Below are 16,238 nucleotides of genomic sequence, written 5' to 3' on the forward strand. Positions count from 1 at the left end.
CAACAATTATCCTCCAACTTGCTTTTTTTTTTCAAAACTCAACATCCTATTTCTTTTTCTTTTTAAAATTTTTTTAATGTTTATTTCTGAGACAGAGACAGACAGAGCATGAGTGGGGGAGAGGCAGAGAGAGAGGGAGACACAGAATCAGAAGCAGGCTCCAGGCTCTGGGCTGTCAGCACAGAGTCCAACGCGGGGCTCGAACTCACAAACCATGAGATCATGACCTGAGCTGAAGTCGATTGCTCAACCAACTGAGCCACCCAGGCGCCCCTCAACATACTATTTCTAAGATCCATTCACATTATGACTGCCTTTCATTCATTTTCACTGTTGTATAGTATTCTTCTGTGAGAACATCCCATAAATTTATTTACCCATTCTACTGCTAACAGATATTTGGGTAGTTTCCACTTTTTTTGTCCATTAAAAACAATGCTTCTATGAATGTTCTTATACATATCTTCTGGTGCATAAGTGCTAACAGCAAATACCTTAGTCAAAGTGTTTGTACGTCTATACTTTATTACATAATGCCACATTGTTCTGCAAAACTATTGCACTAATTTCCATTACTACTAAAAGTTAATGAGAGTTCCTATTGCTCCACACCCTTGTCAACACTTGATATCACCAGACTAATTGTGTGCCAATCTGGTGGGTGGGAAATGGTATGCCATTGTGGTTCTAATTTTTATCTCTTTTCTTATGTTGTTAATTTGAGTTTTTCCTTCTATGAAATGCCTATTCAAATCTTCTGCAGGTTTTCATTATATCATGTACTTTTTTCTAACTGATATTTTTATATTTGGGTATTAACTCATCATGTTTGTTTAAAATGTATTCTCTGTTTATGTCTTGGTGTTTTTTCACTCTATGGTATCTTTTGATACACCAAGACAATGTAATAAAATGTCAATTGTTGTCTTTATCTTTGGTGATTTTTGTATTTTAAGAAATCTTTCCTATCCCAAGGATATAAAGGGGTTCTTCTATGTGGTCCTTTCAAAGTTTATAGTTTTGCTCTTCACATTTACATGTTTAATCATCTGGACTGATTTTTATATGTCATATGATGTATGGTTCCAGTTTCAAGTTTTACATATAGAAAAAAATTGTCAGAGCACAGTGATTTCTAGTCTTGGTTTCAGAATACACTAAGTTTCAATAGATATATGGAGGACTTTCTGGTCTTTCTATTCTGGTTCACTGCTCATTTTGTCTATCTGTATGCAACACCAGGCCCATTTATAAAATTCCTGGTACTGTTTAGGCAAGTCTTCCCACTCTGTTTTTCAGGGAAGTCTTATGTATCCTTGGCCTTTTGCTTTTCCATATAAATTTTAGAATCAGCTTTGTCAAGTTGTTTTTTTTTTTTTAACTTTTTAAATTTATTTTTGAGATAGGGAGAGACAGAGCATGAACGGGGGAGGGTCAGAGAGAGAGGGAGACACAGAATCTGAAACAGGCTCCAGGCTCTGAGCAGTCAGCACAGAGCCCGACGCGGGGCTCGAACTCCCGGACCGCGAGATCATGACCTGAGCCGAAGTCGGACGCTTAACCGACGGAGCCACCCAGGCGCCCCAGCTTTGTCAAGTTTTTAAACAAAAGATATTTAAATAAAACCTTTGAAATCTTGTTTAGAATTGCAGTGACTCTGTAGATCAGTTACATACTATTGACATTTTAAAAAATGTGTCTTCTAACATGTGACATGTATATCCCTTCTTTACTGGCTTTTGCTAAGGATATCTTATGTATTTTGGGCTACATTTATTCCTGAATACTTTATCCATTTTTATATAGTTACAAATAAATAACATTAATTTTCTACATTGTTTTGGTATACAGAAATGTGCTTTTTTTTTTTTTTTTCAACATTTTTTATTTATTTTTGGGACAGAGAGAGACAGAGCATGAACGGGGGAGGGGCAGAGAGAGAGGGAGACACAGAATCGGAAACAGGCTCCAGGCTCCGAGCCATCAGCCCAGAGCCTGACGCGGGGCTCAAACTCACGGACCGCGAGATCGTGACCTGGCTGAAGTCGGACGCTTAACCGACTGCGCCACCCAGGCGCCCCAGAAATGTGCTTTTTTAAAACATTGATTTTGAATTAAAGAAACTAGCTAAGCTCTCTATTTCCAATTATTTATCTGTAAATTCTTCAGGGTTTCTACATAATTGCTTGTATCATGTGTGAACAGTGATAGTTTTGATTCTTCTTTCCCATCTCTTATATTTTTTTTCTCTATCTTGCCATTCTGTTTTTGCTGAGACTACTGGTAAAATGTTGAAGAGAAGATGCTTTCAAGATTGCATCTTAACTATGAGGCTTGCTGTAGGTTTTGTCTCTGTTCCTTTTTGTTAGAACTTTGTCACGAGTGTGAAAGTTTATCAAATATTTTTTTCTTCATCAGTTGAGATGATCATGATTTTTCTCCCTTAATCTGTTAATGTGAAGAACTATATGTTATTTTTCCAATGTTAAAACAATCTTGCATTCTTGAGATAAACCCAATGCAGTCATGATGAATTAACTATTTTTTGATAAAATGGGTTTGCTAATGTTTTGTTTTAGATGTTTGTATCTATATTAATGAGTGAAGTTGGTCTATAATTTTTCTTTGTCAAAATTTCCTTATAGGGTTCTATATCAAGATTATGCCTCATGAAATAAATTAGAAATGATTCCTTCTTTTTGAACTTTTCTTAAAGAGTTTGTGTATTATTACATTTATTTCTTTCTACAGGATTTTGTAGGACTTTCTGGGCTAATGTGTGATTGTACAAATTATAAGTTACTGATTCAATGTATTTAATGTCTATAGGCCATCTAGATTTTCTTTGTTGAAAAAATAGTTCTTCAAAATTTCTTCTTATTACCTTTCATGTATTTGCATTACTGTCCCATTTTTCACTCCTTATATTGGTTATTTCCATTTTTTTTAGCCATTCTACCAGATATTTGAAAATTTAATTGGTCTTCTCAAATAACTTTTGGTTTTGATTCTCTTGTATATTTGCTTCTATTTAATTTCTATTCTTTATTATTTCTCTTAATTTATTATTAGTTTTCTAACTTCTTAAATTTTATACTTCTTTTCATCCTTTCTTCTTTTGTGATATTAAGCATTAAAGGCTATAAATTTTCCTGTAAGTAACACTTTAGTGTCACACACACACATTCTTATATTGTTCTTATAATCAGAGTTCTAAATATTTTCTCATTTCCATTATAATCTTTTCTTTGATCTCTAAGTTAGGCCTAAGTTTTAATTTGTAGACCTGTGGGTTTTTTCAGGTTTTTTATTATTGTTTGCATCTATAACTTAACTGCACTGTGATCAGAAATTATGGAGAGCATGATACAATAGTTCAAAATGTCTTCAGGCTTGGTCTGTATCCTAGAACTTAATTTTTATAAATGTCCCACATTGCTTCAAAACAATACATTCTGCATTTGTTAGGTTCACCATTCCATATATGACTGTTAAATAAGCCCAACTTATTGTATGTACTAGTTTGCTAGGGCTGCTGTTAACAAAGAACCACAGACAGGGTGGCTTGACAACAGAAATTTATTCTCTCACAAGTACGGAGGTTAGAAGTAAGAGATTAAGGTGTCATTAAGATTGACTCCCTCTGAGGCCTCTCTTCTTGGCAGGTAAATGGCCATTTTCACCTTATGTCTTCACATGGTCTTCCCTCTGTGTATCTGTATCCTAATAACCTCTTCTTATAATGACACCAGTTATACCGAATGAATGCCCACCCTGAAGATCTCATTTTAATTTAATTACCTCTTTAAGAACCCTCTCTCCAAATTTGATTCATATTTGAGGTACTGGGGGTTAGAACTTTAACATATGAGCTGGGGCAGGGGGAGGAGGTATGTGTGACACAGTTTAGTCCACAACATTGTACTTTTCAAATTCTTTATATCTTTAAAGATTTGTTTCACCAGTCAGTTACTGGAGGAAGCATTCAAATCTTCCACTATGCTGATGGATTTCTCTATTTTTCTATAAAGTCTATCAGTTTTGCTTCATATATTTTGAGGCTATTTTATTAGTGTATATACGTTTAGAATTTTTAGAGTTATTTGGTGAATTGAATATTATATTATTATGTAGTTACTCTTTAGCTCTATCAATGCTTTTTGTCTGTTAAAGTTATCTTAGCTTTCTCTTATTTATTTATTTATGTATTTACTTACCTACTTACTTATTTAGAGTGTGCGCCTGAGCCAGGGAGGGGCAGAGGGAGAGAGAGATCTCAAACAGGTTCCATGCCCAGCTCAGAGCCCAATTCAGGGCTCCATCTCATGACTGTGAGATCATGGCCTGAGCCAAAATCAAGAGTCAGGCACTTAACCAGCTGAGTCATTCAGTAGCCCACATCAGCTTTCTTTTTATTAGTGTTTGTGTGGTAAGATGTTTACATCTTTTCACTATCAACTTTTTTGTCTTTATGTCCTTTGATGTGTGTTTTATAAACGTAGTGGGGGGGGAGGGATTTATTCAGTTTAAGAAAGTTTTTCTTTTAAATAAAGTATTAAGTCCATTTGTATTTATTATAATTAACTATATATTTCAATTATTTCCTACTAGCACAGGAAGTATATATACTTCCTTTTTGTGTATAGCACAGTTTTTAAGAGAGTAGACTCTAAGAAATACTGCCTACGTTTGATTACCAGCTCTATTACTTACTACCTGAGTAACTTGGGCTACTTACTTATAATTAGTTATATTTAATTATCACTTTAAATTGACTTTTTTTTCTGTTTCTCTTTTCTTTTTTCTTTCTTTTGTAATGATAGATTTTTTTTTTCATATTTCATTTCTTTTCCTCCTCCAGTTGGGAAATTATATTCTTTGCTCTGTTCTTTAAGGGTTATTCTAAACATTTATCAGGCATACTTAAGTTATCAAAGTTTAAAGTTAATTCTTATCTTTACCCCTGCTGAACAATACAAGACCTCTGTAATACCTTAATTCTGATCACTCCCTTTCTGATTTATACGCCATTGCTGTATTCTAGTTTGATCTTAATTTAAGCCTCATAAATTATTATAAATTATAAACCATAGTCAATAATCATTTAGTTTTATTCACATATCTACCATTTTCTTTACTAATCATCATTCCTTTTTACAGCACAAATTTTCCATCTAGTAACACTTTCTTTGCGCCTGAATCACATCTTTTAAATTGAGTCTGTTGGTAGCACAATTTCCATTTTTATTGTCTGAAAATGCCTTTATATTATGGTTTTTAAAAAAATAACAATAGGGGCGCCTGGGTGGCGCAGTCGGTTAAGCGTCCGACTTCAGCCAGGTCACGATCTCGCGGTCCGTGAGTTCGAGCCCCGCGTCAGGCTCTGGGCTGATGGCTCTGAGCCTGTTTCCGATTCTGTGTCTCCCTCTCTCTCTGCCCCTCCCCCATTCATGCTCTGTCTCTCTCTGTCCCAAAAATAAATTAAAAACGTTGAAAAAAAAAAATTAAAAAGGTAACAATAGCACAGTTTGTAAACAAATTTAGGTTGATAGATACTTCTTTTAACATATTAAAAGTATAATTCCACAGTTTTCTGGCCTACACATTTGCTATTCAGAGATAAGACTGCTGTTGAAACCACTGGTTTTCTTTAATGTCACTAAGATGTCTTAGATATAACTTTATCTTTAATTTATCCTGGCTTGTTCTTGAATCTGGGGATTGGTGTCTTTCTAGAGAATTCTTAGCCATTAAATCTTCAAAATATTGTCTCTAATTTTTCTTTGAAAGTCTTATCAGATATGTTAGATTTTATCACTCTATTCCTCATGTCTTTTAACCTCTTTCATATTTTATTTCTTTGTTTCTCTATTACATTCTGGTTAACCTCCTCAGATCTGTCTTCCACTTCATTAATTCTCTCTTTAGCTATAAACCCACTCATCAGGTTTTTAAATTTCAGATGTTTTAATCTCAACTTCTTTTTTAATAGTTTCAAAATCTACTTGGTCACTTAAAAAACACATGCAGCTCTTTTTTATTCTATGTCTTAAAAGTGCAGGACTTGAAGTCTTTGTGGGTCTGATTTGGCCTATTGTTTCTACTAGCTCTCACTCAGTGTGCATTGTTTCTGTGTGTAATCTTTCACTCCCTCCTTCTCAATCTTTCCATCTCTCTCTCTCTCTCTCTCTCTCTCTCTGTTTTTACCATGAGTTACGTTTCTTGCAATTTTTTAGTTATTTTTTGAGGGTCTTTCTCTATTTCTCTATATCTCCCCGATCTCTCTATTCATTTTTACCTTGAGTTCATGTATTTAAGCAATATTTTAATGAATCTTTGAGACCTGTGTTGAAGGTGGAGCCATTCTCTTCTGCTAGGTGCTTGGGAGCACATCTTATACTGGACCATTTTAAACTAAATTATCAGCTTGAGGTTTCCTGGAACACATAGATATTTAAATTTGGTCTGCCAATATGTATGCTCATTGGCTTGCCATTAAGTATTTGTAGGGGAGCTCTTTCCTCTTTCACCTGAGCACCAAAATGCAAGCCTAACAAATTTCCTTATAGATTTAGGGGTATGGTGACTTAGAGTGTGATAACCATTTTGGGTACAGCATTATGTGGGAAGCTTCCTATTAGACTTTCATCTAAGCAAGCTCCAGGTTCTGACCTCTCTCCCAACCAGGACCATACATGTAATTGTGCACTGAACAGCTTTAGGGGGCATTTTGCATACAGATATACACTAGAGTCTATATGACATATGTGGTAGACCTGTCCTCATCCCCACAAGATGGCTCAAGTTCACCAGGTTCAGCAATTGCTTCAAGTTGAAAGCTGGGTTCAGTGCTTTTGTTTTATAATTCTATAACTGACAGAACTTAAATGAAGAGTAAAGATAGTGTCTCCTCCCTTTTGAAGTCCTTTAAAGGGTAGGCATCCTCAATATCTTATGAACTGAATTGGTTTGCCAATCATCATTTCAACAAAAATATCTACCACTTGCCCCATTAAAGGAAATGTAACATAATAAGAGGGTGTTTATTGCTTTGCTTTGTTTATTTTTAGATGTGGACTTTCCAGTTGTTCTCCAGCCTACAAATGCAAATGAGAAAACACAGCTAATCAGAGAAGAACCTCGAAGTTATTGCACAGACTCTTAATATTGAGACCACTGAGGGTCCACAATACCTCTTCTTGGTTCAACCATGTCTCCAGGTGGTCATGGGAGGGCAGGGTAGGGGGCATGAAATGCTGTGAACTTTTCCACATTTGTATTTTATTTTTTAGGTTAGGGAAAGATGATTGCTACATAATTTTCTCAGTAAGCAGTCTCACTCTTTGAGTAGAATTCCTAATGAAACACATTCCATTTTGATGAATAAAAGCCTGAAGAGTTATTTTATGCTCCTTGCATGAGGTAAGACAGTAGTACTGGACAGGCTTCATGAGCCTGCCCTTTATGTGACCCAGACCTAATTCCTTACTGTAGTATTCCAAACAGAAGCCACTTTTCATCTATTTAACTGAATTGCAATATTCCTATCTGCCACAAATATCATCAGCAAAACATATATGAGAATTTAAGAGGAATCTTGTGTATGTGTGGAGAATTTTCCCTGTCAATATTTAATATGGCTAGAAAAATATGTCAAGAGGCAGGAAGAAATTATTAGGTAAAAAAGACAAATCACTTAATTTTGAAGTATATCTTTGAAAGATTAAAAACTGTCATTTACTAGAAATTGTTGAGTAAAACCAAGAAGAAAGGTTTTGTGTGTACTTTTAGATTGGCACAAAAACAAAAACAAAATATCAACCTGGTTACGTTTATGGTTTTTCTGGATCCAGAAAAATTCCCAAACCAGCCCTAAAAATGTGTTGACCATTTTTTTAATTAAAAATAATTTTTCTACAACTGACCTAAATTAGACAAAGTGAGGAAAAGAAACATATAGGGTAAAAGGTAGAATTCTGAATTCTACAGCCTAACTTTAGACTTAAAGGCATATCATTTACCCCTTTTTGGGTGGGATTAATTACACTGATCAGAAAGTGCTCAGCTCTGTGCATGTTGAACAATTAAGCTCAAAGGTCATGTCTGCATTTACTGTTTGATCTTTATATTCATTATGTGATCAAAACCATGTGCTAAAACCATGTTCTAAAATAGTACAGAAAGTGTTTGTTTTTTCTTGGTTCTTTATATAATATTGCAGCTTTCAAGATCTTATTATGTTTTTATATAATACTGCATGAAATGCCATTTTCTTTTTCTGTTTCTTATTCTCCCCTACCACCAAATTACAGTCAAATGAGCCTAAATATACATTGTAAGTGAAAATTGGTATTATAACTCTGACAGTTATGAAGTCATTAAAACTCTACTTTAACTCTTGAGTTACTGGATTTTTTTTTAATTGACATAATCAAGTAGGAAAAGCCCTGGTTTGAAAGTTAGGAAAGCTGGTTCTAATCTAAACTCTCACTACCTAGCCCTGTGACCAAGTGAGATAAGAATATGGCTAATTGCTCTGTGTCTCCATTTTCTTATCTGCTCTGACCACCTTCCAAGTTACTGTGAGACCAGATGAAATAGCTGAGGTGAAAGAACTTTACAGAATCAAGTATTTGGCAAATATGAGGTGGTTTTATGTGAATTTGTATGTTTGTATAATGTGACTTCTTGCATAGATAAACTCTTACCCAACAAAACCCAGGAAGATACCCAGTACTAATGGCTCCAGTGATCAGCAAGTAGTTGGAACTCTGTATTCAACAAACAAGTGTTATTTTCCATTTGATGGGAACCTAAGATAAATAGCCCTGTCTGTGGATAATTTCAGCTACTACATTTCCTTCCTGAAGTCTTTTAAAGCAAAAGGTCAGGCCTATTTTTGAAGAGCAACTGTAAATCACAAAGTTCCTTTCTTTCTCTCCCAGACCTCATTTTTCTTTCTCACATGGAATGTTTTACTTCTACTCACAGCTTATCCAGAGAGCTGGTACAAGAGTAGAAAGATGAGAACAGGACATGAATCAGAATCAGAATCAGATGGTCGGATTAAATTCATGAAGGGGTTCTTGTTAATGTTCCCCACAAAGGGCTAATTACCGGTTTCAATGATGAATGTGTATGAATGAGGAAATGAATCTACAGAATGTCCATTGGCTACATAGAAGCAAGGATCAACTCTTGATTTGAGGAGAGGCTATTTAGGCATCTTGTAGAGATCAACAGAAGCTGCCATCCAGAGTCACCTGCAGGTCTTCTAAATTCATAAGCATCTTAGCAGAGAAGCACCAAGAGGAAACATGCTCACTGTGATCTTCATAAAGGGTCAAATGAACCAGCACTTCAGTGGCTTAACACCTAGTCCTGGGCTTCAGGTTACCAGAGTAGGTGATTTCATATAAGGTTTCAAAGTCCATCTATTTATTTTTTCCTCTTTTACATAAGAACATAATAAAATACATATATGCATTTTTGTTTACCAAAATACACATATTTTAATTCTTTGAGAATAAACGACATTCTATTTCTACATTTTAAATGGTATGTATGCTAAAACACATCTGATGTGGCCTAAAATACACCCACCTGTAATGCACTGCCTGATCTTCTCATCTACAGAGAGGTTTCCACTTAGGGCTACATAATCTCTGTGGTTGGCACAATGATGACTCCTCCAAGATGTACTATCCTAATTCCCAGAACCAGTGAAGATATTACCTTTTACAGTAAGAGGGACTTTGTAGATGTCATTGCCAATGATTCTGAGATAGGGAGATTATCCTGGATTATCCAAGTGGGCACAATCTAATCACATGGCTCCTTAAAAATGGAGAATTTTTCCTGGCTATGAGAGAGATGTGATGATTGAAGAATGGTCAGAGATATGCTCTGAAGTTAGAGGAAGAAAAGGGCCATAAACCAAGGTATGCAGGCAACCTCTAAAAGTTGGAAATTTTAAGGAAATGGATTCTTCTCTAGAGCCTCCAAAAAAGAAATGCAGCTCTGCCACCACCTTGATTTTTGTCCCGTGACACACGTCAAACTTCTGACCTTCTGACTGTATGAGTTTAACACTGAATCACTGCTCCTCACTTATTTCTTTATTGTCCTTACTCCTTATTCTAGATTTCTTTTTCTTTTTCTTTTTCTTTTTTTTTTTTATTCCTTCATCCTGAGTATCTAACTTCATTTTCTCCTCAGTCTCTTCTCTTCCCTGGTTCTCAATACTCCATCTCCTTCCCTGTTCTCCTCCCTTCTCCCACTCCCACCTTTCTTCCATTTGACATTTATTCCTTTGTTTTAGTCTCCTAATCTCTCTGCTGGCCACTACCAATGCCATGTCCATGTTTACTGGTCTTTTACATAAACTGTTATAAATCTACCCCCAACCAGCGCAGGAGGGAGAGATAGCAAATAGTCTGGGTAACAATATGCAGAAAGGTGAATATTTTCAAGTTCAAGCACAGATACTCATAATGCTGATAGGTCAGAGAGGAACAGAAGTATTTTTCCAACAATTCTCTGAGTGTATTGACAGAAAAATAATTCATAGTGACCACATTCATTATTTGAATGTATGGCAAGGTAATTTATTGAGACATTAATTGTGTTTTGTCCTTAGTGAGACTCAAAGGAATGAGGGCTGTCCTTCTGAGATTCATCTTATAAAGGTCACTCCCTTGCTATTGTGACCTTGGAGGTTAAATATAATGGTAGAGAGACACCTAGAAAACTACCACCCAGGCTTTTGTTTGGGTGCTTGGGCTATTATAAGGGCTGTTAGAAAGAGATTTGAGGGAGAGAAGTAGCCCTGTTATGAGGGCCTTTGGACTAAAGATGGGTTTGGAAGTTTGGAGGGGAGTTCCCAGAGTAGCCCAGACTTGTGCCTCTGTTAGAGTAAGCAGTTAGTTAGATTCTAGCAGGATACCCAGAAGCCAGCAAAGAGGAAGTCATGGCCACCTATCAGGGAAGCCAGAGGTCTGTCCTGGCAGCACTCTACAAGAAGCCAGATCAAACCAGACAGGCCCAAGAAGGTGGGTGTCATGACAGGAAAACCCTGGCCAAAAAAGGAAGAAAAGGCCAAAACCCAGCTTCCAAGAAATCCCTGCCCCTAGTAATGAATATTCCACCCCTACTTTGTAACTGTCAATAAAAGATAGAAACCCAAACTCCAGTGCGCACAGCTCTTCTTCTCTTTCTCTAAGTCACCTGCTGTCACATCTGAAGAGTATACTCTAGCTTTAATAAACTTTCCCACTTGTGTCATTCATCCCTGTGTTGTGTCTGTCCTTGAATTCTTTCTCGTGAGGAGACCAAGAAGCTTCGGCGACACCTTTGGGACAGGCTGGGTCAAGGCTCCAGGGCCCAGGGTCACCCCAGTTTACTGGCAATATCTCCACAGGGGAGAGCCCCTCTGATGAGATAGCACTTGGATGCCTGGGTGACAGACAAATTTAAGTCATGGCTTCTTAGCCGTAACAAAAGATTCCTTTACCCACACCTGGCCCCTCAAAGGAATCCTACAGGGTTGGACACAGAGACCCCAGGAGCAATGAGGCTGGAGCAAGATGAAGGGCTAGAAACTCACTTGGAGGAGGAAGACAGAAAACCTGAGGACCCCATACATCCCTAGGAAGTGGGGAAGACTCTTAAAACCTGGCTGAGGTGAAATTTCTTGCTACCTTGTTAAACTGCAGCTCTGAGTCAGAATTAAATTTAGAACATATAATGTATTTAGATGATGAAGAAACTTACCTAAGATCTTTTCTCAAATGTCACTTCTTCAAAGGCTTTCCCAGACTACCCTGCCTAGAACTATAACCCACCTCATGCTTCCTATTCCCTACTTTTTTCCTTCATACCTTTCACTAACATACTTTTTAGTCTTGATTTATTGTCTGTCTCCCACACTGTGAAGGCAAAGATTTTGGGCTATTTTTGTGTTCTGCTGTATCCCCAGTGCTTAAAATAATGCCTGACACATGGTAGACAGCAAGGAAATATTTGTTAAATGAATAAATGTTTAACCTGTATCACAGAACAGAGAAATTCCTACCTGCTAGAAATGCAAAAGCTGCTAGAATCTTTAGCCTTTAGGAAGGCTTAGTATATTAATTTTTTTGCATATTAATATGAACAATTTGATTAATATAAAAATTAATGGTAGCTTGGCACCCAAAAAGGCCTCTGACTCAATTACAGAGCTATCTTAAAAAATTTTAGCAGCTTGCCCTCCCTTACTCCTCACTGATGTGAAGGCAAATCCATCCCCAGAGCACCAGTCCTTCCCCAACAAAGAAAAACCTTTATCCGAGAAACACAAGTCCACTTCTCCAAACCCCTCTTTTTCCAGCCTGCACCCCTCCTAAGCACCTAAGTAACATTTATCTGTATATTATTCTTGAGCTGTTCTAGAGTACAAAGTATAAACTTAGATTAAGTTATGTATAACCAGTTTCTGTAAAACAAAGCCATTTCCAAATTGCAGATGGCTCAAATTAGCAGTGATTTCCAGAATGACATCTTAGAGTCAGAGTCTACATTTGTATTTTTCCCAGTGCTAAAAATGAAGTAGGAACTAACAAATATCTTTTGATTAACTGATTAATTCTTACAACACATGTCATTTCTGAGAAAAGCCTTTCTCCAAAAAGAGGCCTAAACATGCTCAGTATTAAATGGGTGGGATACAGCTTTCTGGAACTTTCATGCTGTTCCCGGGCTGTCCCCAAGAAGCAAAACTAAATTCCCAGAATCCAATCAGCAGTAATAGGACAGCTGTTAACACTTTCTGCTCGCTACTGGGGCTGCCAACTCAGCTTTGTAATAGCAGAAAAATCCTATTACTATATCAACTTCTTCGGCTCCTGAGAGCTCCCCCACCCCAGGCAGGTCCTTGTTCCCAGGCCCAGAAAGAGGGGATCTTACCTCGTGAAGGTTTTTTCCTTCTGAGAAATCTGTCCTGGTACTCAAATATCTCTACTCCCGAAACATTGTCCAGAGTCATCTATAATGCACTTTATTTTCTGGTGAAGAATAATTGGGGAGAAAATTTTTAGTGAACATTTTCACTTTGGGAATGAAATTCCAACATTTTCTTAAATATTTTTAGAATGATCTATTTGGGCATGTTAATTATTAAACTGACATTTTTCAGGATTATTTATTATAATTGCAGAAAGCAGTATTTTAAAGCTAACCTAGGTTTAAAAGTAACAAATGATAGCCATCAGGAACAGAAAAATATTAAGTCTACTTATTGATTAACTTATAGCATAACAGTTTTATATAAAATGCCTTCATTTCAAAAGTTGCTTCATTGTATTTAGCATGGAATTTGTTTTTTAAACAATACATAGTATACTCAGAAAATAAAATTTTAGCTACTGAAACCTGAAAGATGCAAGTTATTCTGAGTAAGAGGGTAAAAAGAATAAAAGTGATTCACTTCCCTTCTTTCTACTTTTCTTTGTTCTCTCTTAAGTCTTTTCTCAGCACATGCCATCCCTCAAACTAAAGGATTTGAAAGGAGGTGGGAAGTGATGGCTTTTAGGATCACAGGAGCATTTGTATTTTTAAAAGATGATTCATTCTTTCATGAATTAAAAATAAATCTGTCGAATGAACAATAATAACCAATAGTCATAGTGCTTACTACCTGAAGCTGCCCTAAGAGCTTCTTATTAGCTTGATATATTTTATATTTATATATTCACTTAATACACCATCTAAGGGACAAGTACTATCAGCATTATCACTCCCCCATTTCCACACTAAGAAACTAAACCACACAAAGTTTAAATAAACTTGGCCAACATCATCCAGTTAGTAAGATGTAGAACAGGCTTGTCCTCAAATCCATGGTTTTAACAGCTGCGCTATGTTGCCTCTCCATGGTGATCTTAGATTTCCAACTACATTTGTCCTTCCTGAAAACTAACCCTCTCTATGTCCTGCCCAATTCCGTCCCAGAGCTCTCATTTTCAAAAGAATATTCATTTCTGTCACTCTATTATGTATCTTTCTCTTTAACTGCCCTTTGTAGTAATCATCCTCGCTTAATTCTCAGGGCCTTCTTCAAAAGCAAATCCTCAAAGACTCAAAATCCTCAAATTCTGCAAGAGCAAATTCCCAAACACTTCCTCTGTTGCTGCTTCCTCCTCCTCCTCCTGCTCCTATTCCTCCTTCCCCCGCTCCCAGCTCCCTGTAGCATTTCTTTACCTGGGAAGCCTGTGTAGCCTTGGTAGCTGTCTGCCACTTTCTCTTGTCTGACCAATGAATAACTGCAGCATTAATCAAGTGAGTGAAAAGTTGGATTTTTTTTTTTTTAGATTTTAAAAGTGATTCTAGAGCTGTGGATATTACTAAACAATCCTGACTAAAAATTTTGGTAAAGTTCCTGCCATAATTTTGCAGGATAATAGACAGTGCTAAGAAAACTTTTAATATATATTTAAATAGTATTTAGTACATAGTAAGTACTAAATATACATATATATATATTTAGTATATTACATATATTTAGTATATATATGTATTTATTGTGTATATATATACATACATATATATATATATATATATATATATATATATATTCGGTACTTACTATGTGCCAGACAATATTCTAAGTGTTTAATATAGATTAATTCATTTAATCCTCACAGCAAGACTCTGAAGTTGGTGCTATTATTTCTTATTTCATAGATGGGAAAACTGGAGCTGTTAATTAACCTGTGATTTAATAACAAGAGAACCAGCATTTGGACTCAGGTAGTCTAGCTCTAGGGTCTGTCTGCCTAATTATGACACCACCATAGCACCATAAGACATTTGAATTCTGTAAAGTCAGATATAACTACTTATTTAATATCAAAACAGCATTTATACTCAGTATACTCAAATTTGTTCCTCCCCTATTAAAAGTGAATACCATAGGTCTATAAATCCAAGTTAATACATTCTATTCCATTATTCTGATTCCACAAGATTGGGATGAGAACATTTGCTATTACATATAAAAACAAGGCATTTCAATATCATTTATACAATAGGATGTATAGTTTTCCATGACTTTAATTATCTATTCATAATAAAATAAATTATACTCAATTTCTCCATTGTACAAAATAAGGTACAATTTTTGAAGTTTCTATTAGTAAAAATATACCATTATTATGTCACATGACTAAATTAATAACCCTTTATTATTTCTTCATAGGAAATACAACATGGCAAACTAATTTTTCCTAAAGGACCTGGAATTTTATCTCCCATCATTTAAAATAAACGTGTGTGCTCCACAGCAACTTATTTTGTTTCTGGTAGTCTGTGTATGTCAAATTGCCATTGTGAAAAGCACAGTACCCTCCACACTCTGGACCTACCAGTCTTTATTTTTTCCTTTGGCACTCCCCACTGTTAAGCCTACTATAGATATTATTTATTGTCAACCTGTTGTGTGTCTGTCCCTTCAAAATATATGCTCCGAGAGCAGAAATTTGTGGCTGTTTTGCTTACTGCTGCATCCTCAGCACTATAATAGTGCCTGGAACATAGTAGAGACTGAATAAATGTTTATTAAAGGAATAAATATGAATCTCTGAAGAAAATCTCCCTGCAACATCTTTTCCCAGCCCTAGTCCTCCAAATCTTACCTTTGGGAAAGACACTGTATGAACAAGATGATAGCTCTACTTTTCCTGAGTGTGAAAGACTGCAAATGAACTTGCAGTCTTATGGAGCCCTGGGAATTGGATGGGTCAGTCTTGCAATCTCCCTGTAGTGCAAATGGTTCCTTTTAACCTCCTTAAGAGAAGTAGGGGGCCAAGGGTTGGTCTCATTAAAATCTTCTGATATAGTGATTTGGCTTATAATTCAGGATTTAGCTTGGCCCAATCATCCTGATTCCATATTTGCAAATTTTCCTACTTGCTAAAATTTATTTCATGGTCATTCACAATAATATAAATTAAATAAGGTATATAAACAGTAACACACAAAACACATATAGATCACTTAAGGTAATGTTGTGAACAGAGGATCACAGGAACTTAACCTTGTATTTTTCCTAAAAGCAAAGGTTCAGTATTCACTAAACCACTGTTTGTGGTGACTATATAGAACCTAACTACTGCAAATAACACAAATGAACTGTATCTCCTGGAGTTATCCGGAATGGTTCCCTTTCTAACCTTGAAAATGCTATCTCTGTGGTTTCTCAT

The 16,238-nt window shown here is 36.0% G+C and overlaps 1 protein-coding gene across 3 annotated transcripts in view; it reads left to right on the top strand.

The window, feature by feature from the left end:
* DNAJC5B (DnaJ heat shock protein family (Hsp40) member C5 beta) overlaps positions 1-8,402 on the top strand; it is an 89,689-nt gene extending 81,287 nt beyond the window's left edge. For 2 of the 3 annotated variants that reach the window (XM_019439453.2, XM_053896364.1), the window contains exon 6: positions 7,071-8,402. In XM_019439453.2, coding sequence (XP_019294998.1) covers positions 7,071-7,165 — 95 coding nt within the window. In that variant the 3' untranslated portion in view covers positions 7,166-8,402. The remainder of the gene's footprint in view (positions 1-7,070) is intronic. The other variant, XR_002077207.2, reaches the window with a different exon arrangement.
* The last annotated feature ends 7,836 nt before the right edge of the window (positions 8,403-16,238 follow it).

The sequence above is a fragment of the Panthera pardus genome, unplaced genomic scaffold, assembly GCF_024362965.1.
Source record: "Panthera pardus isolate Hobbes unplaced genomic scaffold, ASM2436296v1 HiC_scaffold_7, whole genome shotgun sequence".
Classification (NCBI taxonomy): domain Eukaryota; kingdom Metazoa; phylum Chordata; class Mammalia; order Carnivora; family Felidae; genus Panthera; species Panthera pardus.